This window comes from Carassius auratus, chromosome 3 (genome assembly GCF_003368295.1).
Source record: "Carassius auratus strain Wakin chromosome 3, ASM336829v1, whole genome shotgun sequence".
NCBI lineage: Eukaryota > Metazoa > Chordata > Actinopteri > Cypriniformes > Cyprinidae > Carassius > Carassius auratus.
This window is the reverse complement of record NC_039245.1, coordinates 16,589,711-16,616,635: the sequence shown is the minus strand read 5'-3', so window position 1 is coordinate 16,616,635 and position 26,925 is coordinate 16,589,711. Positions and strand designations below refer to the sequence as shown.

At 36.1% G+C, this 26,925-nt stretch overlaps 1 protein-coding gene across 4 annotated transcripts in view; it reads left to right on the top strand.

Annotated features, from left to right (window-relative positions):
• The window catches only part of LOC113055236 (RNA binding protein fox-1 homolog 3-like), a 137,934-nt gene that overhangs the window by 80,561 nt on the left and 30,448 nt on the right, over nt 1-26,925 (top strand). For all 4 annotated transcript variants that reach the window (XM_026221387.1, XM_026221377.1, XM_026221361.1 and 1 more), the window contains one exon: nt 25,357-25,590. In XM_026221387.1, the coding sequence (XP_026077172.1) occupies nt 25,357-25,590 (234 nt within the window). The remainder of the gene's footprint in view (nt 1-25,356; nt 25,591-26,925) is intronic.

Genomic DNA, 26,925 nt, shown 5'->3' with positions numbered 1-26,925 from the left:
TCATCATGAAGCATAATATCAAATTTTAATCTAAGATAATATTCTAAAATTGTAATGCTCTTTTGGACTGTGTGTGTGTGTGTGTGTGTGTGTTTATATTTACTCCAATATTTTTGGAACCAAACCATACAGGGCCTTAGAAATGAAGATGCTAACAGGGAAGTTTGTTAAGACCCAATATCTAAAAGGGTATTGAGGTATCTTTAATACTTTTTGAGTTACAGGCATGCAAACTTGGGAGAAAAGTGCTCTTTCCCAATTTTTAAACAGTCAGCATTGGCATATAATGCAACAAAAAGTGCATTTGACAGACCGGATCTCCCAGTCTGTGTGTAAAGCTAACATTATGATGCTGCTATCTATCTGAATTTATTTCAACCCCCTGCAATTTGGCTCTGAATCTCAGATGAAAATGCCATTTTGACCCCCCTCGACAAAAAAGCTTATCACTCGGGTGCATATTCCCCAATGACATTACGTATCTTTCTTCATAAGAAAACAATATTAACAAAATCTTACATTTGTGCCGGGGTCCTCTGGTTGGGTTAACACTGAATGATCCTGCTATAGTTTAAACTGTTTTAACAGGAAAAAGAGAGAGAAAGTGAAGTTTCAGCAATACAGTGAGCTTCAAGTGATGATCTCAGCCGTCAAATAACTCATTTGATATGTTTTTATGATATTGTTCCCCCTGACGTTCACTTCCACAGTTATTGAATTGTTTTGCACTTGCAGAGAGAGGAAGTTTGGTTGTGTTTTTGTGGCTCACTGATCTCCGCAGACGAAGGCAGGATTGATTGGTGATGATCTGAGGCTGTGAGTGCTGTGAGTGTGGATGTAATGCGCTCAGGAACGCTCTCTGCTCTCATTACATGCATTAGAGCACTATTAACAGCAGCCGGACTCATCTACTCTCACACAGTCCTGCTGCGCTGGAGGGAAACCAGTGTCCAGGTCTTTCCCAGAGGAGCCGTTCTGACTCACACACACTGTTATCACCTCAGCGCTGATGTATGACCATCTGCAGGTTTGATATCTCTCTCCGTAGATCAGGCTTGTTGTTTAATTAGTGGTCCACCAATGTGGGTTTATAATGTGATGACTGAGATCCAATTCCAATGGAAAGCAGTTAATATAGTGGGTGTTATTTATAATGAAACATTGTATTCGATTATAAGAATGCATATATATGCACACACAATATGCAGACTTTCAGAATCATAGTATTTGATAGTTTGTGCTCCTGTCAGTAAAGACACTCTGCGCAACACGAGCAGCTGGGGGATGATAAAACCCAGGCTGTATGGTTTTCCTGATTTGTCCTCTATCAGTCTCAAATTGGCACTTCATCATGAAATCATTCCCGTTTCTGCTGAAAGTCATCAGATGCTCACCTGCTCCTTGACATTTCAGTCGTTCCCGTCTAAATCCAGCCTGGATTCTGTGGATTCTGTTCTGAATAAAATCAAGCCCTGTGTTTTGTAGCTCTTTTTCTTAAATGGCGTGAATGGAGGATTTCAGCAAGTGTCACAGAGAGATGTGATTGAACAGTTTTGAACAGAGCGTCACTTCAGACTAATAGCTAACACTGAACGAGTGTAATACTGAGAGATCCCCAGCTCTGATATATTCATGTGCGAGAAGAACATTGCACAATCTTTATGGCATATAGTGTATGTGATGAAATATACTGCAGGATGTAATTCTGATCTTTAGTAGAATCTGTGGCTAATATTGTTGTTTAAATATTTCCAATGTAATATTCTTCTCAACTGACGTTTACTTATTGTCTATCTTTTTTTTTTTTTTTTTTAAGAAAATACTTTCTTGTAATGTTATCTTTTATTAATATTGCTCTTAAGACCAAACATACGCATCTTAAATTCTCAAAGTATTATAACCTCCATCATATCTTTTTTTTTTTTTTCTGCATTCTGTCACCGATGGAGTTTCGGTTCCTTGCCGCTGTCGCCTCTGGCTTGCTTAGTTGGGGTCACTTCATCTACAGCGATATTGTTGACTTGATTGCAAATAAATGCACAGACACTATTTAACTGAACAGAGATGACAAAACTGAATTCAATGATGAACTGCCTTTAACTATCATTCTGCATTATTGACACACTGTTTTCCTAATGAATGTTGTTCAGTTGCTTTGACGCAATGTATTTTGTTTAAAGCGCTATATAAATAAAGGTGATTGATTGATTGCTTGATCTTATATACCCAGTTTATTGGTTGTTTCACATTAATAGTTCATTATTGGTAAGAACTATCATAGACTCTCAGAAAAAAAGGTAGGCCTACAGAAGTTGTCACTCTGGCGGTACTTTTTCAAAAAGCACACCTTTGTACCTAAAGAGTCCATACTGGTACCATAAAGGTACATATAAGCTCCTAAAGTGTAGGCCTACATATTAGTACCTAAAACGTACAAAAGTGTCCCTTCTGAAAACGTACCTCCCCAGTGACAGCTTTTGTACCTTTTTTTTTTTTTGAGAGTGTACAAACACCAGTCTTTTTTTTTAAGAGAATATTTGATCACTTTCTCTTCTTTAAGAAGATTTCCCCAGATCTACACAGACTGTATCTCCAGTAAGGTCTGCCATTTTTTTTTTTTTTTTTTTTTTTTCTCCTCCTAATGTTGATTTAAGGAGTGGGCTGTCGCTTCTTCACGCAGAAGTAGTGTGCTGTCGGTCCGGGCGCTCGCGCACTTTTATGCGTTTCTCTGCAGCGCCTCACGCTCCTTATAAACCCTAAAATCCTCTTCCAGAAAATTGCGCGCGGAGATTCGGCTAATAGATGTGCATTTGCTCAAACCCCGGTGAGCTCCATTGATTTCTGGATGATCTCGAGCCGTGATGGATTCGTTTTCCTCTTCATAAAACTCTACACACTTCAGCGTTTCCCGCCAAAACTCACCACCGCGTCACGAGCGCCGAGAGACCGCGTCCTGAAACGCAAACAGCCGCTGCCGCTCTAATTGGCTCGGTTGTAGAGTTGGGTGAAAGTTTGGAGGTGGGAACAGCTGGCAGAGACGATCTGTGGAGTAATATCTGCAATCTCCGACCCACACGCCTCCGTCCGCCCACCGACGCGACACAACTCTCCTAATGTCCTCCGATCAATCGCTTCTCTCACGCTCTCCACCTCCTCTTTCTCTCCATCCTCTCTCTACTTCCGCCTGTTTCACTCCTCTCGTCTGAGGCCATCCCTGCAGTGTTGCAAACCACTGTATTTGTCAGTAGCTCCGATCTTTTTAAACATCTTTTCCACTTACAAACTAGTTTTCTAGCATGCAGAAGTGTCACTTTATAACATGAAGTGTTCCTTTGTTTTCTGTTATACCAAAGCTAGCATGCTTATCGTGCACGTTTGCATCTAGAAGCAGCCAAAGCAGAGCTGTTAGTCGCTGCTGGTGGTGAAAGTGTGATGTGAACTGAACATTGGAGGAATATTTGAGAACATCCCGAAGAGTTTATCAGCCAGTCAGGAACTAATTTTTCATTTATTTATTTATTATTATTTTTTTTTATGGTGTAAGCACATTTTTTGTGATCATGTTATTTTAATCATACATGATTGGTTTGTTTTTGATTTTCAGATTTGTTACTCAGTGTGTTAGTCTTTTTGCAGTTAACTTTCTATTATTTATTATATTTTGTCTTAGTTTTAAATAAATATTTAATGATTTGATATTTTGACAATTAACGATATTTACAGTTTAAAAAGTTAATAAAAAACTATAAAAAAGTATATTTTATGTAATGTATGTTTTGTCTTGTATCTTGCTGTGTATCACTAGTTTTTTTGCTTTTTTAAAAATAAATATTTAAACTAATTTCAAATGAAAAATAAATATTAATAAAAAAGGTACAAGAAACTTTGTAAATTAATTAAAATATTGACTTTTCCCTAAAATTATATTTATATTAAAATTATTTATTCATGTGACTTATGCTAATTAATTAAAATGTTTAAAATTTCTACATTCAGAGTGAACGTCCCTCCTGAGCTGAGTGTGTAAAATCACATCCTGATTACACTTTGCTTTTTAGTTATTTTATTGCATATATATAGCAATATTAGATATATTTTGAATTCAGTTTAATTTGTTTATTTTCTGCTGTTGATGTTGTAATAGAACAGCTCAAACACACATGCAGATTTACATGAAACTGAGGAAGACATGAAGCACACAGAGAGAGAGAGTGGCCGTGGCATCAATTATAGGATGTATGTGGTCACCAGCGCTCCATCCATTTGAAGACATTTAATTGGAGGAAGGCGCTGAAGTGTGTCGTGTCTCAGTCTCTCAGCGGTCAGTAATGAGGCCAGCTGTGGGAGGTTTTGTCAGTTTGCATCATATTGTTTTACTTAACTTTCTCTCATTAGAGCCTGTGAGTGCTGGATATCATGTGTGTCTCTGTGTTTAGGACACACACACCATTATTATGTAACATCAAACTAAAGTTTCAGCGTAAAGAGAGCACATCTTCATTTGCCCTAACATTTAAATGACAGGCTTTGGCATTTTCTGATCGAATACTGTCAGGTTCCTTTTTCGAAACACTTTTCACTGGTAAATCTTAAAGAAATGCTCAGTTCGTCCATTTGAACCAATTTTAAGTATATTATATGCAAATATAAGCAAAATGTTTGAAAATCCCAGTAAATTTATTCAAAATCTTAACTCTGCAGATTTAAAGGTACAGGTTGTAGGAACTGCCACTAGAGGGCGCACTACCAAAACAATAACAATGATGACGCTAAGAAGGAGCGTGGAATGATGGTATTTGTTGTCTTCTACCCAAAATGATCAAATAAATTGATTACTGTTTAGTCAGATGATATGAAAACGATTACCACTTGTTCAACAAATATATACAATTGTGTACATTCAAACATAATAATTGGGCATACGTAGCAAACGCGAGTTCAACGATTCGCATAAATAGATTAAATCCAAAGTCAATGCAAAGACGCGATCAGACGATGGATCAGACATGTCCTCGCACAGGCCTAGAGACCCGATGCCCCGCGTTTGGCGTGTATGCCCCATAATACCAATCTTGTTGACCGTTATAATAGCATACGTTTTCTGTAAAGATACGAATCAAAACAACTCACCTGTCGAGTAAAACACAAACGAGATCGGCATCTCTTTCTAGTTGAAGATTGTCGCGAAGCTCTCTCCGTCTAGAAAATGCAACACCGATATTGATCCTCGCTCTTTCTCTGCTCTTGTCCCGAACTCTTCTTGGGTCGTTTGGTTGGCCCATGCGCTTACGTTTACGGGAGCTGTCCTTGTCGACAGAACCAGCGACAGACGGTAAATAGTAATTAGAAGTAACACAATCCACTGTAAAACGTGCAAGAAGTAAATAAGGAGTTGCAGTATCTATTAATCTTAACTAAATACAGGTATAAATACCAATAAACACAACTGTGCACTGCAGTTAGTTCATGAACTAAAATGAAAAATAAACCAAAAAAAAAAAAGCATTTTTGTTACTTGAAATAAAGTAAATGCTAACTGAACCTTCTTTACAGGAATTTGAAACCTTCAGTTTTTTCTTAAAAGTATTTTCAGGAAAACAGTATAACTAAGAGATAAAGAAGAGTTTGAGTCTTGCGGGTGTTTGGTGTTTGTCAGATCAGGCAGATCATCCAGACTGATTCCCTCAAGCACTCAGGAACGATCTCTCTTCTATCAGAGATAATTACTCTTAATAACCGTCCCATTAACAAGATGAGGAGCATGCATCATTAACACATTTATATCCTTCATATCTTCATCTCTGAGTGCCTGAGGGAAAGATAGCACGAGTTTACTTCATGCTCCATCTGAACCAGACCAAACACTCTTCTGAGCAGAGATCGCTGTATAATTTGCACAGGCTTACCAAAACTGGACAATAAAAGATTGGAAAAGCATTGCCTGGTCTGATGAGTCTCTATTTCTGCTGTGACATTCAGATGGTAAAGTCAGAATTTGGCGTAAAGAACATGAAAGCGTGGATCCATCCTGCCTTGTCTCAACAGTTCAGGCTGCTGGTGATGGTGTAATGGTGTGGGGGAAAGTTTCTTGGCACACTTTGGGTCCCTTAGTACCAAGTAATGTGGCTGACCATGTCCATCCCTGTATGACCACCATGTACCCATCCTCTGATGACTACTTCCAGCAGGATAATGCACATGTCACAAAGCTCAAATCATCTCAGACTGGTTTCTTGAACATGATAACGAGTTCACTTTACTCAAACGCCCTCCACAGTCACCAGATCTCAACCCAATTTGGGATGTGGTGGAACGGGACATTAGCATCATGGATGTTCAGCCGACAAATCTGCAGCAACTGTGTGATGCTGTCATGTCAATATGGACCAAAATCTCTGAGGAATGTTTCCAACACCTTGTTGAATCTATATCATGAAGAATTAAGGCAGTTCTGAAGGAAAAAGTGGGTCAAACCTTATGCTAACAAGGGCTACCTAATAAAGTCACCAGTGAGTGTGTGTATATATATAATCTTAAATTCTGAAGATGTTAAAATATTAGGAACATTAACATCACAATATTCTTTAAAAATTATTTGAAATGCATATTGTGAAAAGCGCTATACAAATAAAAATGACTTTAATAGTGTCTCTCTTCAGTTTTCTAGTCATTGTGCTTTATTGAATGACCGTAGTATAACCAAAGTGTTTGAAGCATTTCTTATTATTATTTTTATATATATATATTTCACCTCTACATCTGTATCCGTCTCATTTGCTGTCAGTAAATTGTATAATATACAGTGGTCTCAAAAAATATCTTTTTTATTATTTGTTTCATCTTAGGTCAGACAGAACATAAAAATAATGTAAATATAATATAAATGATAAAGATTCAAATACACATACATGCAACCATACAATTAATTAAGAAAAGAGAAAAAGAAAAACACCAGGCATAATTATACACTAAATTAATAATTGGAAAATATAAAATATAATTCTTTTGTTGTTTCTTTTGCTAAATCATTAAACTAAGTTTCTGTTTAATTTTAACATTTGTGTCTGTCTTATTTGCCATCATTAGATTGTACAGTTGTCATAAAGAGGATATGATACATTTACACTTAAATGTGACATTAATAGTATCACTAGTATCACCAAAGTGTTTAAAGCATCTTCTTTATACAGGAAGGTAACTAATAATACTGCTGAAAAAACTTTTTGCATGAACTCTCAGATGATCCCTCGTGTTGTCTTCAGAAAGTGATGTTAGCAGGTTTGATCTGCAGTGTTCAGGACAGTGGAGGCTTGTGCTGTGGTTTTATTAGCGTTGTGTGTGTTTGTGTAGTGTGTGTGGTCCGCTGAGAGTCACAGGCCGCCTCGCCGTGTGTCATAAGAGCTTAAAATGATCTTCTGTCTTTTTGCTTTATTAAGACACTTTCAGTTCTGGGTCTCGGAGGACGAATGGGCCGCAGATGCTGCTCTAGACCATTACTGCCATGCTCCAAACTCCCACAACACACACACACACACACACACACACATTTAGGCTTCACCTGAGTGGCAGAACACCAAACTTTGTGTGTGTGTGATACCGTACACACCCGTTTAATGCAGAAAATAGAGATTTATCAATAACAAATTGATCTGACATCTTCTAAAGAGCTAAGACTTACTAGAATTAAGGCTATTAAGATTGTTTTTGGAAAGCTGAAATAGAAATAAATGCTAAATATTACACAGAAAATGTAATTAGATTATGATTGTAATTTGGTTGTGACAACTGATCGGGCTCAGACGGACCGGGTCTGTTCTTTACCCTATCAAAAACTAAATAAAAGCACCTCAGTGTTGACTGAAGACTGAAATAAAACATAATTTATATATATATATATATATATATATATATATATATATATATATATATATATATATAACATATATATAACATATATATATAACATATATATATATATAACAATAGAGGGTAAGTAAAATATTAGTAAACACTAAAATAACACTTGAGCAAAACTCAACACTGTGATGTCAAGAATGTTTTGGGTGGTGTGTGTATACATATATTAGCATTATATCAGTATTATATATAAATTAGTATATAAATAAAACTAAAACTGACTATTGTGACTTAATTAAATTCAGGAGAAATATGAGACCAAGTTTACTATTGGCCAGCTTTCGGCCAGGACATCATTCCTGTCTCAGCAGATTTCTCTCACTCGTGCAGGTCAGTATCTGAGGTCCAGACAGGTGCTGAGACGTGGAGGGTTGTGATGCTTTCGGCAGACGGGGAACTGCTGAGACGGAGCACACACAAGCTGTTTGTTTTGCTAAATGTATTCTCTCACAAATGAGGTGTAAAAACGACACAGCGGAGCTCTCAGCCGCACCGAATGAAGAGTAATAAGCATCAGGCGATGGACAGAGTGTTGTTGGGCTGTGATTGGAGGAATCACTCGTGAGCTGCCCAGTCACTTTACTGGAAATCAGCAGTGCTTCCTGCTACCCTACCATTTGTTTCTCCTCCTAACCTTCAGCTGGAATTTAGTGGAAAAAGACATGTCTGTGTGTAAATTACACTACTGTTAAAATACATAAATTAACATTTTATTTTAAAACCTATTTTTGGTTAAGAAGCATTCAGTCTATTCTAAACAAATGCTGTTCATCAAAAAGTTTATATACTTATTTCACTTCTTTTACATCTTAATATTTCAAAAGAAAAAAATAAAAGAAAAAAGGTGCAAAATACAAGTTGCATGATTATTGAATTTTCTTAATTACATCTACAAATTTATTTTACATTTAAATATTTTTTTTATTTATTAAACTTTTTTTTTTTTAGGTATAAACTTTTCACTTTCAGTGTAGACTCTATACACTTGTATAATTTGTTACATCTTAATAAATCTTGCCAACCCCAATCTTGATCAGATCGGTGTATTCATGTAGTTTACCCTGGTGGTCATCAGGACGGCTCAGGTGGCTCAGTACTGATTATCTGTTAATATAAATGTGGGCGGTCACGTGTTATTAATGTGTAAATGTGATGTGGTTGGCAGTGGTGGACGAAGTACACAAATCAAGTACTTGAGTAAAAGTACAGATATGTATAATAAAATATTACTCCAGTAAAAGTACTCCTTTTTCAATTTTACTCAAGTGAAAGTACAAAAGTACTAAATTTTTTATGTACTTAAGTAAAAAAGTACTGAAAGATAGATGTTTGCAATTTTATATAGGCTAATTTAATTTTATATTAGCACATTTGTTTTATTAGGGCTCAAGCCCAAAGGGCGAGAGGCCTATTGTTTTCCTTAGGATTATTTTTTATTATTATTAGGGCTCAAGCCCAAAGGGCGAGAGGCCTATTGTTTTCCTTAGGATTATTTTTTATTATTATTATTATTATTATTATTATTATTATTATTTTTTTCCAACGTCTCGGGGGCTTTTGGGGCCCTTAACGTGCTTAAAAAGTCTTGAAAATTGGCACACAGATTGGAACCTGCGGCCATTAGGGCCGGGCAGAGACTGATACACGGGCGTGGCACAGGGGCTCTACAGCGCCCCCTGGAATATGGAGGGCCATATATCATACATTCTTGCTCGTAGACGTATGAAACTCGGTACACATATAAATCTCATCAATCCAAACAACTTTTGTATTGCATATCATAGGCTCCGCCCAACAGGAAGTTGGCTATTTAGGGTTTAGTATTCAAATTTTTCGTCAAAGTTGTGGGGGCTTTTGGGGTCCTTAACATACTCAAAAACTCTTGAAAATTTGCGCACACTTTGGAATCTGTGGCCTTTAGGAGCCTGCAGAGGCTGGGACCCGGGCGTGGCACAGGGGCTCTACGGCGCCCCCTGGAACACAGTCAAAAATTTTGATGTATAGCTCACACATACTTGCACATATTCATATGAAACTCAGTACACATATAGATCTCATCGTGCCGAACAATTATCGTATTGCATGTCATAGGCTCCGCCCATCAGGAAGTCAGCTATTTAGAGTTATGTAAAAAGCGCATGCTCTGGAATTTGAAATACTTGTCATAGGATTTTTTCTCGATTGCCGCCAAACTCGGTCAACATGATCTCAAGACACTGGGGATGAAAAATTGCCAGGGGATTTTTGATATCTCGAACGGTTTGCTCGTGGCGAGGCGTTGAAATTATGGCGAGAAATGAGAAACAGGAAGTGTCTAATACCGTCCACATACATTTCCTGATTTTAATCAAACTTCATCAGATTATTCGTTGTATGATGTCGATCGCATATATGTGACTATTAGGAGTCAAAGTTATAGCGCCACCAACTGGCAGAAGGAAGTGTGTCATTTTCAAAATGATTTGAATTCAGCATCTTATTATTACTCGATTTGCTTCAAACTTCATCAGAAAAATGTTAAAACACAGCCGATATAAATCTGCAAGGGGGATATTGATATCTAAAAAATTGTTGGCGTGGCAACATGTCAAACTGGAATACTTCTCAGGTGATTTTGAGGCAAATAACATACTTAGAATTTCACAAAACTCTGAACACACATCATTATTTCTGATAGGAACTTAAATTGTGAATGGATTTTGGATAGCTTGAATGGTTTTGCCGTGGTGATTTTTTTAAATGACCTTACAAAGGGAATCATTATTGTATTTTTAAATTGCAGCTTCCAAACACGTCAAATAATTTTTTCATACAGATGAAAAAGTCATTCTGAGGAAATATGCATAGTTTCACGACTTTACAACACTGTATGGATAACAGAAAACTAAAAAACTGTCAGACATCTCATCTCACTCTGTCCCTCTGTTTGAGTATATGTGCTTCAGACTTCCATTGTCTGAGAGAAATAGCGCCCCTACAGGTTCAATTCCCGGACTTTTACTTTCACTTTTAAATCGGTTAAAAATACAAACAAATACTTAGATTTAATTCACACTGACAAGCTAAACCAACATATCTGATTATTACCGGTTCAGGGCTCATGGATAAATTATTTCTGGCCAGAGATACGTGAGAAATAGGAGAGATGAATCACCGCTGTGATCACGAGCGTCTGGAGTAAAGAGCTCAGAGAAAACGAATTTATTCCTGTTTTAAAGCTTTTAAAAATAAATTATTACAGCGATATCACACAATCAACCAATTAGAACACACCAAGAGCTAAATTAAGATGTTTTTGAACTGTTTGTGTGAAAATGAAATATTTGTGGCTGCCTATCTGAAATCACGCCTCCGATCAGCGCGTACAGTGTCCAGCTCAAAACAAACGAATTTATTCTTGTTTAAGAGCTTTTTTAAATAAAATATTACCACAAATGCACACAATAAACCCATTGTAACACAACAAGAGCTAAATGCAGGTGTTTGTGACCTGTTTAAGTGCGCAAGACTATTTGAAAGCGCGACTGGCAGAATAACATATCTCTCGAGCTGCAGGATTCTGGCTTTCGTCGTACGAACGAACACATCACGGACAAGATTATTTCAAAATACATAATAGCTTGGCGAATATAAATGAAAACAGCCACGTGAACATAAACTGTTGAGAAATAAATCTGAAGTGGATCTACTGGATTTTAATATTAAGTGACCGCATATACCAGCTGCTTCTGTCTTCAATTTTAATCTATATAAAAAATTAAACTCATTCATCTTGGCTGCTTTTTTAATGTGTGTACGTATTTATTTATTATTTTGCTCTAACAAGACTTAATCTATATTTAATTAAATCAATTACATTTGATTTTACATTTGATTTTTCCATTTCTGCATCTAAACGCCTAAAAACCTAAAACATGCTCTAGTATACTATTGTTAGCAATTTCTTTATAGTCCAATTTATCTGGTGTACACACTTTTATTTTCATAATAAACTTGTTTGTTAGATTATACACAGTTACAGTGGTCTATAATAAATATTGACAGGTTTTATTCAAGTTGTTTAGAATGATTGCTGTAGGCTAATTTTTTAAAATGTAAATCCAAATAAAAAAATAAAATAAAAAATAAATAAAAAATAAATAAATAAAAAAACATTGGAAAAGAATAACTTTTTTTTTTTAATACATTTTGTATAGTTTCATAGATTATGCATTATAATTATAAAAACAAATAAATTTAGCCACTCACGTAGAAATCTTAGGCCTTATCCTTTTCTGACAGTTTTAGGGATTTTTAAAAATCCTAAAAAACCTTATTTGTGCTGCAAATAATAATTTCAAACTAATTTGATACTGACCTCTGACATCCTGTGACATGATATTTATTTGAATTTACATAATCTCATGGATGTAACAGTAAATCTGTTCAGCTCACAGATCAAGACTAAGCTGTAATGCAAGCAGAACTTTCACAAATGCTTGTAGGTCAATAAAATCATTACAAAACACTTACAAATCATTTAAGGGATTTGATAACACTGTAAAATAATGTCTAATTTGTTAACATTAGCAAATGCATTGATAACACTTTATAATAACTGTACTATATCTTTAAAATTTTTCATTCCAACTCTTCATAATTTTTTATATACGTAGAAGTCATCATTTGAAGGAAGCACAGTAAGTTTCATAGCTTTATCATTTTCAAGAGCCAGCATAAAATTAAAACTATCATAACATATAAATCAAGCTTGCAATTCTTAGTACCAATAATGACCACCAGATGGAGCTATAGGATCACTTTTAAATAATTATTGTAGAAACAAGTATGATTTAAATCATTTATAGAAATCTTTCAAAGAAAAATAATATGAATTTTATGTATTTTACTGATAAAATGACCCTCACTTAATTAGAATAACAAGCTGAAGTATTGTGAACTGTATATTAAGAATAATTCTTTATAGGCTTTATGGACAGATACGTTTTGAGTGACTCTTGAAGGATCAGCACCACATCCTCTTTTACCACTGTTTAAAGCATTTATCTTACAGAACAGGTGCGAATTAGTTTTGGATAGCTTGAATGGTTTTGTCGTGGTGATTTTTTGAAATAACAGTAAAGAAGTAACCAGTAAATGTCTTTTATTTTTTTAAGATCAGCTTCTAAACACTTCAAAAAAAAAATGTACACATAGAAGACAAGTCATTCTGAGGAAATATGCATAGTTTCATGACTATACAACACTATATGGATGATAGAAAATTAAAAAACTACCATACATCTGATGTCACTCTGTCCCTCTGTCACTGTGGGTAATGTGTGTCTGTGAGTGTGTGTGTTTGTGTGTGTGTTAAGTGAATTAGGTGTGAAACTATCAAGGAGCATTAAGTCTCCAGCGCCAACATTTTACAGAACTGCCACTTTCCTGGAGTCTCCAGAATTATTCTGTGTCAGGTTATGAGAGATCTAAGATTCCAAAAAATTATTTAATTAGAATACCATGAAGTATTGTGAAATACTATATATTAAAACTTTATATGTAGGCTTTATGAACAGATTAGAGTGACTCGTGAAGGACCAGCACCACCTCCTCTTGTCCGATGGTTTGAGGAATATATCTTCCAGAATCCGGGATTAAGATTTAGGAGCTCATTTTTATTCCACCTCCTTTCCTGAAAGTCTGTCTTGCAGAATTGACTAAAAATTAATCTTCACATTAATTCCTAATTATTTTGCAATTCTTTTTGTCAGTTCTTCTTGACCTGTTTTTTTCTTCTTCTTTTCTGACCTCATGACCCAGTCAGCATTTTTTGTACAATGGTCAAGTCTTAACTTATCCATTTCTGTATTGCATTTGTGTTTGATATTTCTCATGGGTTTTTTATAATTTTCGACTTTGAGTTAAAACTCTTTTTTTAGCACATTTCATCTGTAAAAGAAAACATGCCTAATAATTCTGCACATGAATATAAGGAGTTTTTCTCTTCAAGCTTTCCTGGACTATTGTATAGCACTCATAAATGATTAAATAAAAATTAATGGTAGTTATTAAGATTGATATGGTTTGGAATTGGTAAAATGTGCTTGGAAAAAAATCACAATAAAACAATGTTTTAATGTTTAAGTTTGGAATATTAACTGACATGAATGAATGCTATATAAATATTGTTCATGTTAACATAATGTTTATGAATGAAATCTTATTGTAAAGTGTTACTCAAGTTATATATATATATTGTTCTGTGAATGTGATTTTAAAGTCTAGATGATTCGGATTAACCCTTTAACTGCCATATCCTTTAAAACCTCACTGCCAGAGGGATAATGTGAATGCATGTGCCCGCTGGGCACAGTTTATCTGATGCCACCGGGGTGGCGATGGCATTGGTGGCTTGAGCCCGCCATCGCTGCTTGCAGCTATATTTATTATTATTATTATTATTATTATTTTTTTTTCCAACGTCTCGGGGGCTTTTGGGGCCCTTAACATGCTTAAAAAGTCTTGAAAATTGGCACACAGATTGGAACCTGCGGCCATTAGGGCCGGGCAGAGACTGATACACGGGCGTGGCACAGGGGCTCTACAGCGCCCCCTGGAATATGGAGGGCCATATATCATACATTCTTGCTCGTAGACGTATGAAACTCGGTACACATATAAATCTCATCAATCCAAACAACTTTTGTATTGCATATCATAGGCTCCGCCCAACAGGAAGTTGGCTATTTAGGGTTTAGTATTCAAATTTTTCGTCAAAGTTGTGGGGGCTTTTGGGGTCCTTAACATACTCAAAAACTCTTGAAAATTTGCGCACACTTTGGAATCTGTGGCCTTTAGGAGCCTGCAGAGGCTGGGACCCGGGCGTGGCACAGGGGCTCTACGGCGCCCCCTGGAACACAGTCAGAAATGTTGATGTATAGCTCACACATACTTGCACATATTCATATGAAACTCAGTACACATATAGATCTCATCGTGCCGAACAACTTTCGTATTGCATGTCATAGGCTCCGCCCATCAGGAAGTCAGCTATTTAGAGTTATGTAAAAAGCGCATGCTCTGGAATTTGAAATACTTGTCATAGGTTTTTTGCTCGATTGCCGCCAAACTTGGTCAACATGATCTCAAGACACTGGGGATGAAAAATTGCCAGGGGATTTTTGATATCTCGAACGGTTTGCTCGTGGCGAGGCGTTGAAATTATGGCGAGAAATGAGAAACAGGAAGTGTCTAATACCGTCCACATACATTTCCTGATTTTAATCAAACTTCATCAGATTATTCGTTGTATGATGTCGATCGCATATATGTGACTATTAGGAGTCAAAGTTATAGCGCCACCAACTGGCAGAAGGAAGTGTGTCATTTTCAAAATGATTTGAATTCAGCATCTTATTATTACTCGATTTGCTTCAAACTTCATCAGAATAATGTTAAAACACAGCCGATATAAATCTGCAAGGGGGATATTGATATCTAAAAAATTGTTGCCGTGGCAACATGTCAAACTGGAATACTTCTCAGGTGATTTTGAGGCAAATAACATACTTAGAATTTCACAAAACTCTGAACACACATCAGTATTTCTGATAGGAACTTAAATTGTGAATGGATTTTGGATAGCTTGAATGGTTTTGCCGTGGTGATTTTTTGAAATGACCTTACAAAGGGAATCATTATTGTATTTTTAAATTGCAGCTTCCAAACACGTCAAAGAATTTTTTCATACAGATGAAAAAGTCATTCTGAGGAAATATGCATAGTTTCACGACTTTACAACACTGTATGGATAACAGAAAATTTAAAAACTGTCAGACATCTCATCTCACTTTGTCCCTCTGTTTGTGTGCTTCAGACTTCCATTGTCTGAGAGAAATAGCGCCCCTACAGGTTCAATTCCCGGACTTTTACTTTCACTTTTAAATCGGTTAAAAATACAAATAAATACTTAGATTTAATTCACACTGACAAGCTAAACCAACATATCTGATTATTACCGGTTCAGGGCTCATGGATAAATTATTTCTGGCCAGAGATACGTGAGAAATAGGAGAGATGAATCACCGCTGTGATCACGAGCGTCTGGAGTAAAGAGCTCAGAGAAAACGAATTTATTCCTGTTTTAAAGCTTTTAAAAATAAATTATTACAGCGATATCACACAATCAACCAATTAGAACACACCAAGAGCTAAATTCAGATGTTTTTGAACTGTTTGTGTGAAAATGAAATATTTGTGGCTGCCTATCTGAAATCACGCCTCCGATCAGCGCGTACAGTGTCCAGCTCAAAACAAACGAATTTATTCTTGTTTAAGAGCTTTTTTAAATAAAATATTACCACAAATGCACACAATAAACCCATTGTAACACTACAAGAGCTAAATGCAGGTGTTTGTGACCTGTTTAAGTGTGCAAGACTATTTGAAAGCGCGACTGGCAGAATAACATATATCTCTCGAGCTGCAGGATTCTGGCTTTCGTCGTACGAACGAACACATCACGGACAAGATTATTTCAAAATACATAATAGCTTGGCGAATATAAACGAAAACAGCCACGTGAACATAAACTGGATCTACTGGATTTGAATATTAAAGTGACCACATTTACCACTTGCTTCTGTCTTCAATTTTAATCTATATAAAAAAGGAAACTCATTCGACTTGGCTGCTTTTTTAATGTGTGCGTATTTATTTATTTACCTTTTTATACATTTTGTATAATTTCATAGTTTGTGTATTACAATTATAAAAACCAAAATAAATTTAGCCACTCACATAGAAATAGCTTAGGCCTTAACCTTTTTCTGACAGTTTTAGGGATTTTTAAAAATCCCAAAAAAAACTTATTTGTGCTGCAAATAATAATTTCAAACTCATTTGATACTGACCTATGACATCCTGTGACATTATATTTATTTGAATTTACATAATCTCATGGATGTAACAGTAAATCTGTTCAGCTCACAGATCAATACTAAGCTGTAATGCAAGCAGAACTTTCACAAATGCTTATGAGTCATTTAAGGATTTGATAACACTGTAAAATAATGTCTAATTTGTTAACATTAGCAAATGCATTGATAACACTTTATAATAACTGCACTCATTAGTAAATAGTCAGTTCATGCTTTATAAAGCCTTGTCCCAATATTAATAGTCAGTAGTAAGCAGTTTATAAATACAGCTATAAATAGCTTGTCCTTGGTTTATAAGCACATTTATTAAAAAGGAGAGTAAAGGGTCAGTTATCTTCCTATGAAAAATAAAAGATAAAAATAAACAAACAACAACACAGATTGATACAGAACTCAGAAATTTTATTGTGGATTTATGATAAAATCAGCCTGTAAATGAATTCATACTCCTCCTCATACTACTCCATACTCCTTTTTCAACATGATGCCAATATACTGAGATGTTAAATTGTGAATGGGTTTAGGATAGCTTAAATGGTGTTGCCATAGAGATTTATTAAAGTAACATAAAAAATACAATAGTTATTTTACTATATCTTTAAAATTTTTCATGCTAACTCTTCATAATTTTTTATATAAGTAGAAGTCCTCATTTGAAGGAAGCACAGTAAGTTTCATAGCTTTATCATTTTCAAGAGCCAGCATAAAATTAAAACTATCATAACTTATAAATCAAGCTTGCAATTCTTAGTACCTATAATGGCCACCAGAGGGAGCTATAGGATTACTTTTAAATAATTATTGGAGAAACGAGTATGATTTAAATAATTTATAGAAATCTTTCAAATAAAATAATATGTATTTTAGGAATTTTACTGATAAAATGACCCTCACTTAATTAGAATAACAAGCTGAAGTATTGTGAACTGTATATTAAGAATAATTCTTAATAGGCTTTATGGACAGATACGTTTTAAGTGACTCTTGAAGGTTCAGCACCACATCCTCTTTTACCACTGTTTAAAGAATTAATCTTACAGAACAGGTGTGAATGAATTTTGGATAGCTTGAATGGTTTTGTCGTGGTGATTTTTTGAAATAATAGTAAAAAAGGAACCAGTAAAAAAAAGTGCAGCTTCTAAACACTTCAAAAAAATGTACACATAGAAGACAAGTCATTCTGAGGAAATATGCATAGTTTCATGACTATACAACATTATATGGATGACAGAAAATTAAAAAACATACATCTGATGTCACTCTGTCCCTCTGTCACTGTGTGTGTGTGTTTTAAGTGAATTAGGTGTGAAACTATCAGTGAGCATTTAGTCTCCAGCGCCAACATTTTACAGAACTGCCACTTTCCTGGAGTCTCAGAATTACTCGGTGTCAGGTTCTGAGAGATCTAAGATTCCAAAAAAATATTTAATTAGAATACCATGAAGTATTGTGAAATACTATATATTAAGACTTTATATATAGGCTTAATGAACAGATTAGAGTGACTCGTGAAGGACCAGCACCACCTTCTCTTGTCCGATGGTTTGAGGAATATATCTTCCAGAATCCGGGATTAAGATTTAGGAGCTCATTTTTATTCCACCTCCTTTCCTGAAAGTCTGTCTTGCAGAATTGACTAAAAATTAATCTTCACATTAATTCCTAATTCTTTTGCAATTCTTTTGTCAGTTCTTCTTGACCTGTTTTTCTCTTCCAGCTTTCCTGGACTATTGTATAGCACTCATAAATGATTAAATAAAAAATAATGGTAGTTATTAAGATTGATATGGTTTGGAATTGGTAAAATGTGCTTGGAAAAAAATCACAATAAAACAATGTTTTAATGTTTAAGTTTGGAATATTAACTGACATGAATGAATGCTATATAAATATTGTTCATGTTAACATAATGTTTATAAATGAAATCTTATTGTAAAGTGTTACTAAAGTTATATATATATATATATATTGTTCTGTGAATGTGATTTTAAAGTCTAGATGATTCGGATTAACCCTTTAACTGCCATATCAAGTTCAAGTTCAAGTTCAAGTTCAATTTATTTGTATAGCGCATTTACAACAGCCTCCTGGCTGACCAAAGTGCTTTAACATAAGAGCAAGAATATTACACATACATAAAAATAGACCAGACAAAAAATTTAAAACCACCCATTTCAAAATGTAGCATAACACAGTAGTCAGTACACTAAGGAAAATAAAAAAGTTTTTAGCAAAGATTTAAAAATAGACAAGGAAGGGGCCAGTCTGATCTCTAAAGGCAGGGTATTCCAGAGTCGTGGCCCAGCCACTGCAAATGCACGCTCCCCTCTACGATCCCCTCTATCCTTTAAAACCTCACTGCCAGAGGGATATTGTGAATGCATGTGCCCGCTGGGCACAGTTTACCTGATGCCACCGGGGTGGTGATGGCATTGGTGGCTTGAGCCCGCCATCGCTGCTTGCAGCTATATTTTTTTTTATAATCCTACTGCTCAAAATACCTGGAATTTTTTCCAAAATAACCACTATATGGAGTCAAGATATATTTTTGTTGTTGATATGGACTACGCTGACGAGAGTAATGTTCACTGTGAAGCTTACACTGTGATGTACCTGAGAGAAAACAGAGATGACCATCTGATTTTCACCAGTAAGAACAAAGTATTTTAAAGTTTGTTGTTTTACAGAACATCACAGTTATATATGACATGATAATAAGGCCTGAAGATTTTAAGGAAAATATAATTATATTTTCATAATGATTTTTTCCTTCTCAAACCTTGTCTGGGGTGTAAAAACACCCCTGGCCAAACGGGTTGCATCTCTTCCCCTCTTTGATAATTACTGTAGTTACCATGTTCTGAACATCACATCCTTTCTTTTCTCCCCAGATGTAATCTATATATATATATATATATATATATAGGTGGTTGAATAACGTCCTTTATCAACGTCCTTAATAACAATGGATGAAAAGTTTAGAGCTCTACTGATGATTAAGTCTAGAGTGTGTCCACCTTTGTGTGTGGGTCCATGTACATGCTGAATCGACAGGTAAAAAAAAGCCTCAAGTCCAAATATTCATTTATCACCAATTAACTGTTTGACAAACACTTCCTGCTTCGATGTCTGAATTTAAAAAAATCTCAAACATGCTCCGATGTCCCGATCTGAATCAACCGAGTCGCGAACAGGCTCCGAATTGCCGATCTGAATCAACGGAGTCGCGAACAGGCTCCGAAGTGCCGATCTGAATCAACCGAGTCGCGAACAGGCTCCGAAGTGCCGATCTGAATCAACCGAGTCGCGAACAGGCTCCGAAGTGCCGATCTGAATCAACCTAGTCGCGAACAGGCTCCGAAGTGCCGATCTGAATCAACCGAGTCGCGAACAGGCTCAGAAGTGCCGATCTGAATCAACCGAGTCGCGAACAGGCTCCGAAGTCCCGATCTGAATCAACCGAGTCGCGAACAGGCTCCGAAGTGCCGATCTGAATCAACCGAGTCGCGAACAGGCTCAGAAGTGCCGATCTGAATCAACCGAGTCGCGAACAGGCTCCGAAGTCCCGATCTGAATCAACCGAGTCGCGAACAGGCTCCGAAGTCCCGATCTGAATCAACCGAGTCGCGAACAGGCTCCGAAGTGCCGATCTGAATCAACGGAGTCGCGAACAGGCTCCGAAGTCCCGATCTGAATCAACAGAGTCGCGAACAGGCTCCGAATTACCGATCTGAAAACTTCGACCAAAGAATGTAAAAAAAATTAAAAAAATAACTCAATTTCTCTAATAACTCTACAAATCTATGAAAGCCTCAGATCACGTGTCTAAAAATAAATCGCTATAGTAAAAGAGAAGTAATAAGAGGAGTGAAGTTTCCTACCGTTCTGCTGTGTTTGGTCCTCACGCGCGTCTGACGCTCCGCGGCGCGTCTCCGTCCCTAACACGCGCGTTTACAGCGCTAAATTAATCATCTTTGCTAATTATTATACATTTACTTCATTGTCAGCTCCAGGTACTTCATTTATTATTGTTCATTGAACTGTTTGAAACAAAAAAAGGTTGTATTTCAGTAATAATTCTAAATTATCAAAATAAAATATATAAAATAATGGTTTCTATTTTAATATCCTTTAAAATATAATCTATTTCTGTGATGTGCGCTGTATTTTCAGCATCATTCCTCCAGTCTTCAGTGACACATGATCTTTAGAAATCATGAAAATATGATGATTTATTATTAGAACTATTAATAGTTGTGCTCCCAAATATTATTTTGGAATCTGTGATCTGTGAAAGTGTTTTAAAGTTTGTGGTTTTACAGAACATCACAGTTATATATGACATGATAATAAGGCCTGAAGTTAGGAAGAACATTTTAAGGAAAATATAATTATATTTTCATAATGATTTTTTTCTTTCTCAAACCTTGTCTGGGGTGTAAAAACACCCCTGGCCAATCGGGGTGCATCTCTTCCCCTCTTTGATAATTACTAGTTACCATGTTCTGAACATCACATCCTTTCTTTTGTCGCTAGATGTAATCTATATACATATATATATATATATATATATATATATATATATATATATATATATATATAGGTGGTTGAATAAAAATATTTGGGCATTATTTATAAGAAATTAGTTTAGTTAGCTTAGTTAGCACCAGCAAGCTTGTTAGCTAGACATTTAGCATCAGCTACAATATTTACTTATTTTCAGTACTGTTATGAATAAACATTCATGTCTGTCTAACGTTGTCTAGTTAATCCAAACAATATACATATGTATAACGTTACTGTTAATACACAATATAAAAACAGATGTCATGGTAGCATTTTAATAAAACTGTTAATATTACGGTAGAGGGGAATTTGGACATGCATGAGTTATTTTATTTAATCTGTGTTAGTTTAAGGTTATTTTATTTTATTTTTTAACCTAAAACACAGAGACGCTGACTGATGTGTCTGCATGTCAGCATTTCAGTGGGCTTAAACAGATCACTCTTTACAGCGGATTTAGTTCCCAAACAACTGACAATTTTGACCTAAAAATGATTTTCAGTTACAATAATTAATCCTAAATTTCGACATTAATAACTTACTTTTAGCAACATCAGACGCACGCACGCTCACAAGATCTGCCGGTTCTTACTTCTGGAGACTCGCACTAAACGGTTCATTTGAATCGGTGAGTGGTCGACTCCAGAACAGCTGCAATCGGATCATTCTAATTCGTAAACGAATCGTTTGGTCCGATTCGCGATCCGATTAAAGTTTATTTTGAAAAGACTCAGTTCGTTCATGATGAATCAGACACCGCTTCTGCGTGTCGGAGCACGTGATATATAGGGAGTAACGATATGTTTTATGAAATGTAGTGAAGTTAAAAGTACGATCTTATGCTTTGGAATGTAGTGAAGTAAAAGTAAAAGTTACTCAAAATATAACTACTCCAGTAAAGTACAGATACTTGAAAAATGTACTTAACTACAGTAACGAAGTAAAGCTACTCCGTTACTGTCCACCACTGGTGGTTGGAGCCAGAGAAGCTGAGCTCAGTCTGGAGTGAGGTGTCTGTGATGATGGTGAGGGATGTGAGGGCATCAGGGCAGGACTCGTGGTGTTTGAAGCTCTCTCCGAGTCTCCTCTGATTTATCAGCCTAATTTCTTCTCATCTGCTTCATCTGCCCTCAGAAAACGTGTTTGTCACGCACTTCAGAGCGCACTGGAGATCACACACGGCGAGACTTAGGTCTCTGCAGAGCAAAAGTGGGCGTTTATCACCATATGGGTGTTTTGAAACTGCTGGGTGTTTCTGAATCATGCAATCTAAATTATCCCCCTTACCCAACCCCACCCCTAAACCTAACGTCACTATTACATCAACTAATCAGGTATCATGGTGTAAAAACACCTTGATCTCGTAACTCCCATTACTTTCCTGCAGAGACCTATACTTGCACACGGCAGCGAGCTCAGCTCTGTGTTTCACTAATAAGCTCCTCCTTCTCCCTGTGTGACTCGAAGCGAGCCTCTGTGTGTGTGTGTGTGTGTGTGTGTGTGTGTTTCGCTGCTTTGAAACTCATGGCTGCTTTGTACTGTGTTTTCAGTTGCATCATGAAAGTTTTTACGTGTGCTAAAAAGGTCATTTTGGTCACTTTCAGGACTGGAAGCTTGTTTCTGACACACAATGTGAAGTAAAAATGATAGTTGTGACTTTTTATCTCACAATTCTCACCTTTTTTCTCACAATTTTGAATTTGTTTGACAATTCTGAGTTTATGTCTCACGATTCTAACTTTTGTTTTTGCTATTATGACTTTTTTTCTCACAATTTTTTTTGTTAACTTTGCACAATTCTGTATTTTAATGGCATAAATTAAGACTTTTTGTTAGTATTTGTGTGTTCTCACTACTTATTTTACATATTTACATACAGCTTAAACTAAACTTTATTTCAGGGTTAAAAAAAATTGTATTACTTGAAGTAAAATAAACATTTAAATAAATAAATAAAATAAAATATTTAAAAAACTTAAACAAGGGACAGTTGTGGTCTTTCATAGCAATATACGTTTTATAAGGTTAAGAATACTCTAAAAGTTACTTAAATGTAAAATGTTTTTATCTATTTAACACTCTTACCTGCAGTAGTGAAAGATGACTTCCCTTACTGATGATATCTTCCCTCGGGTAGATGGTATGTAGACAGCATATTCCTTAAATCGGGACAAACGACACTCCGTATGGCTTTCATACAAATGCTTTTTCTGATGCCTTAAATACAGGACAATTCTGTATTAACTGAAATGTTGTCAACTCTAGGCTTGGTGTGGCCTAAATACTTCACTTATGTGATTGGGCTCTAAATAGATACATAGTTAGCAAAAAATGCACACAATGAATGACGACTGACGAAAGAAAAAGCAGAATCCCGAACTTTTTGGCCAATTTAGAAAATACTGATGCATTTTTAAGGTGCAAAAAGACACGTCTGGGGAAAAGAGGATGTATGGTCACCCTAATGTAATGTAGTTGGCGTTTTGTTTTGTTTTTTCAATCTGTTCTCATAAAAATTCACGTTATACGTAGCTACCTTACTGCAACTTTCGCAGCTGTTTCAAAGAGAAATGTCCACTGAGTGGAGCTAAAACACAGGTTAAATGCGCTAACATGCTTGTATTAAATTGAAATAGGTACGTATTGCTGTGTTTTTATTAAGTTGCTTCTTGTATGTATTGTGGCGGCTCAGAATTCAGATATCTGGGGACTGTCGAAAAATGCCACACCAAACTCAAACCTTAATCTACCCGATAGTGTTAAAAAATGCAAATTTGATACAAAAAAAGCATTTTTCTGATGCAATAGTGTCATTTCAACTTCCATATATTGACGAACTGTGGCTACACGGGATTCAAACCCATAGATATAAAGCGGGATATGTGCGATGCGAACATTCAAAAGCATCATTTTTCAAATCTCCCAGCATATTAATATTGTTTTGGAAGTCATAACATTATATTCTACATATAATTAAATATATATAATGTAATTGTTTAAACCATATAATGCAATGCAATATAATGATGACTGAGAGACAATAAACATTCCTCAAAAGATGAGATTTGAGATGTTTTGGAGGCTTGTGAAGATCATTTCACATGCACTAATATGGTATTTTCTGGAAACCTTCCTCAAAAGCCAGATGATCAGATTTGATACATTTTAACATGTTCTCTAAATAAATAAAAAAGTTGTGTATATATATGATCTGTACAATCTGAAAGTGTTTATGTGAAGATGCGTCTGAGCGCTGTTAGCATTAGCAACCTGTCAGGAAAATCAAAGCTCTCAGTCAAAACATCATAAAGGAGGCTGACTGGAAAATCCCAGTGTCGTCTGGTCCTCCGAGCGGCTTCTGCAACACAGAGTCTGTTCATTAGTAATGATCAAGCATGTCTGTAATCCTCCATGAGACAGGATCGTGGTTTTCTTGGCCTATTTGATGTGCGTGGCAGCTGTATTCCCCCATCGACCCGTCAGAGGCGCAGATAAAAACGCAGATTGGGATTGAACATACAGCAAGTGCTGGGCAGATTACTTACAAACTGTAGTTACATTATGACAATTACAGTCAGTAATGTAATCTAGATTACTCATTTAAGGTAATGTAATCTGAGTACTTTCGGATTACTTTCGGATTACTTTCGGATTACTTTCGGATTACTTTCGGATTACTTTGGATTACTCTGTTTACTCTCTGATTACTTTTGGATTACTTCCGGATTACTTTCTGATTACTTTCGGATTACTTTTGGATTACTTTGGATTACTCTTGACCTTACTTGTTTATTTAATTGGGATTATTGTTGTAAAATGTAACATAGTCTAATTACAAGACATCCAACATTTTTTGTAATCTGACTGCACGTGCTACATGAGTTGTAATCAGATACCCAGCACTGCTCATATGTGAAAGCCACAGGGGTTTAATGTATGCTTTCATTTGCAGGGTAACCAGGAGGCCAGCAATCCGGTGGACGCGATGGCCCAGACTTACACCCCGCAGTTCACACATCCCCCGCAGAACGGCATCCCCGCCGAGTTCACCGCGCTTCCCACGCAAGACTACGCAGGACAGAACCGCGTCCCGGATCACGGCCTGACGCTCTACACGCCGGCACAGACTCACAGCGATCTGGTCAACGGCGACAGCAACACGCCAGCCATCAGCAGCACAGCACCGGTGCGTAAACACACCACTCAAAAAGGGTTCCCCCTCATTATTTGTGTCTTGTTTTCCAGTGCAAATATCCAAACGTTCTTAAATAAAAAAAAACAGCCATTTTTTAAAAAGTGAGTAATTTTTGGACACTCTTTGGAATAACATGCGCTGATGAATCATTCAAGCAATAAGACCGCAAGCATGCGTTGAGAATAAGGGTTTCACACTACGCCACTCGAACTTCGTCTGATGAACCTGTGTGTCCCGGAGCATCTGTAAGTGGACAGGGTTCACCTCGCATGAGTCAGAGTAAAAATATTCAGATGATGCAGTGATTATTAAGCTGTGCATGAGCAGGTGTGTGAGGAGCTGCTGTGTTTCGGGAGTACATGCTCCTCTGTCCAAAATAATGAGGCGAGAGCGAGCGTTTGACGCCAGTGTAAGGAGGTGTCACCCTCGCTACTGTTAGAATGACATCACCGTGTCTGTTTGCATCATTCCTGCTCCATGCAGTCGGGACGTTAATTGATGTTACTCTGCTGAAGACTCCTCTAAATACCACACTGTGTGTTCAGTGCATTGGGGAGCATTAACACGAATTCAGTGCAATGGCGTTCCTGTTGACAGATTCATTAGTTTTTGAGGCCCATGGCGTCTTACATAAGAAGCTACGTTTTCTCTGTGTAGTTTTCTCAGCGGCTGTGCTCAGAAAATCATCTCGTCTTTTATTGCTGTAATGCTCTTTTGGATTTCTGCTTTCTCTTTTCCTCCTGGCCTGTTTTATTTTTGCGTGTACATGGTGTAACATGAATAATTTATTGTAGCAGAAAGGTGGACACACTCGCTAGTTCATCTTGCTGTGCTGGGTGGATTTCTCACAGATCACTGTGAGATCACAGATCACTCTCTTATAGTCTTTCTATGGCTGATAATGTGCTTATATATAATATATATATATATATATATATATATATTGTATAATTAAAAATGTAAATATCCAAAAGAGGATATATTATTATGAGCATTTCAGTTATTTATTCTAGTTATTTATATTTGCCCTGTTGTCAGATTTATATTTTAGTTTTTCTTGAACTAAGCATAGATGTAACAATATTTAATGAGATTTACACTTTAAACAAGAAAAACACACACGCAAACCAATAAATAAATACATAAGATTGATTACAGTATTACTTTTTTATAATTTATGTAATTTATTTAATAATCAAAAATATTGAAAATGTATTTTGATAATTTAATAAATGCATTCAAATTAATAAAAATCTATGAATAAATATCGATTTATTTATTTTCAAAGGACATTAATTATTATGAGTGTTTTGGTGTAATGTACCA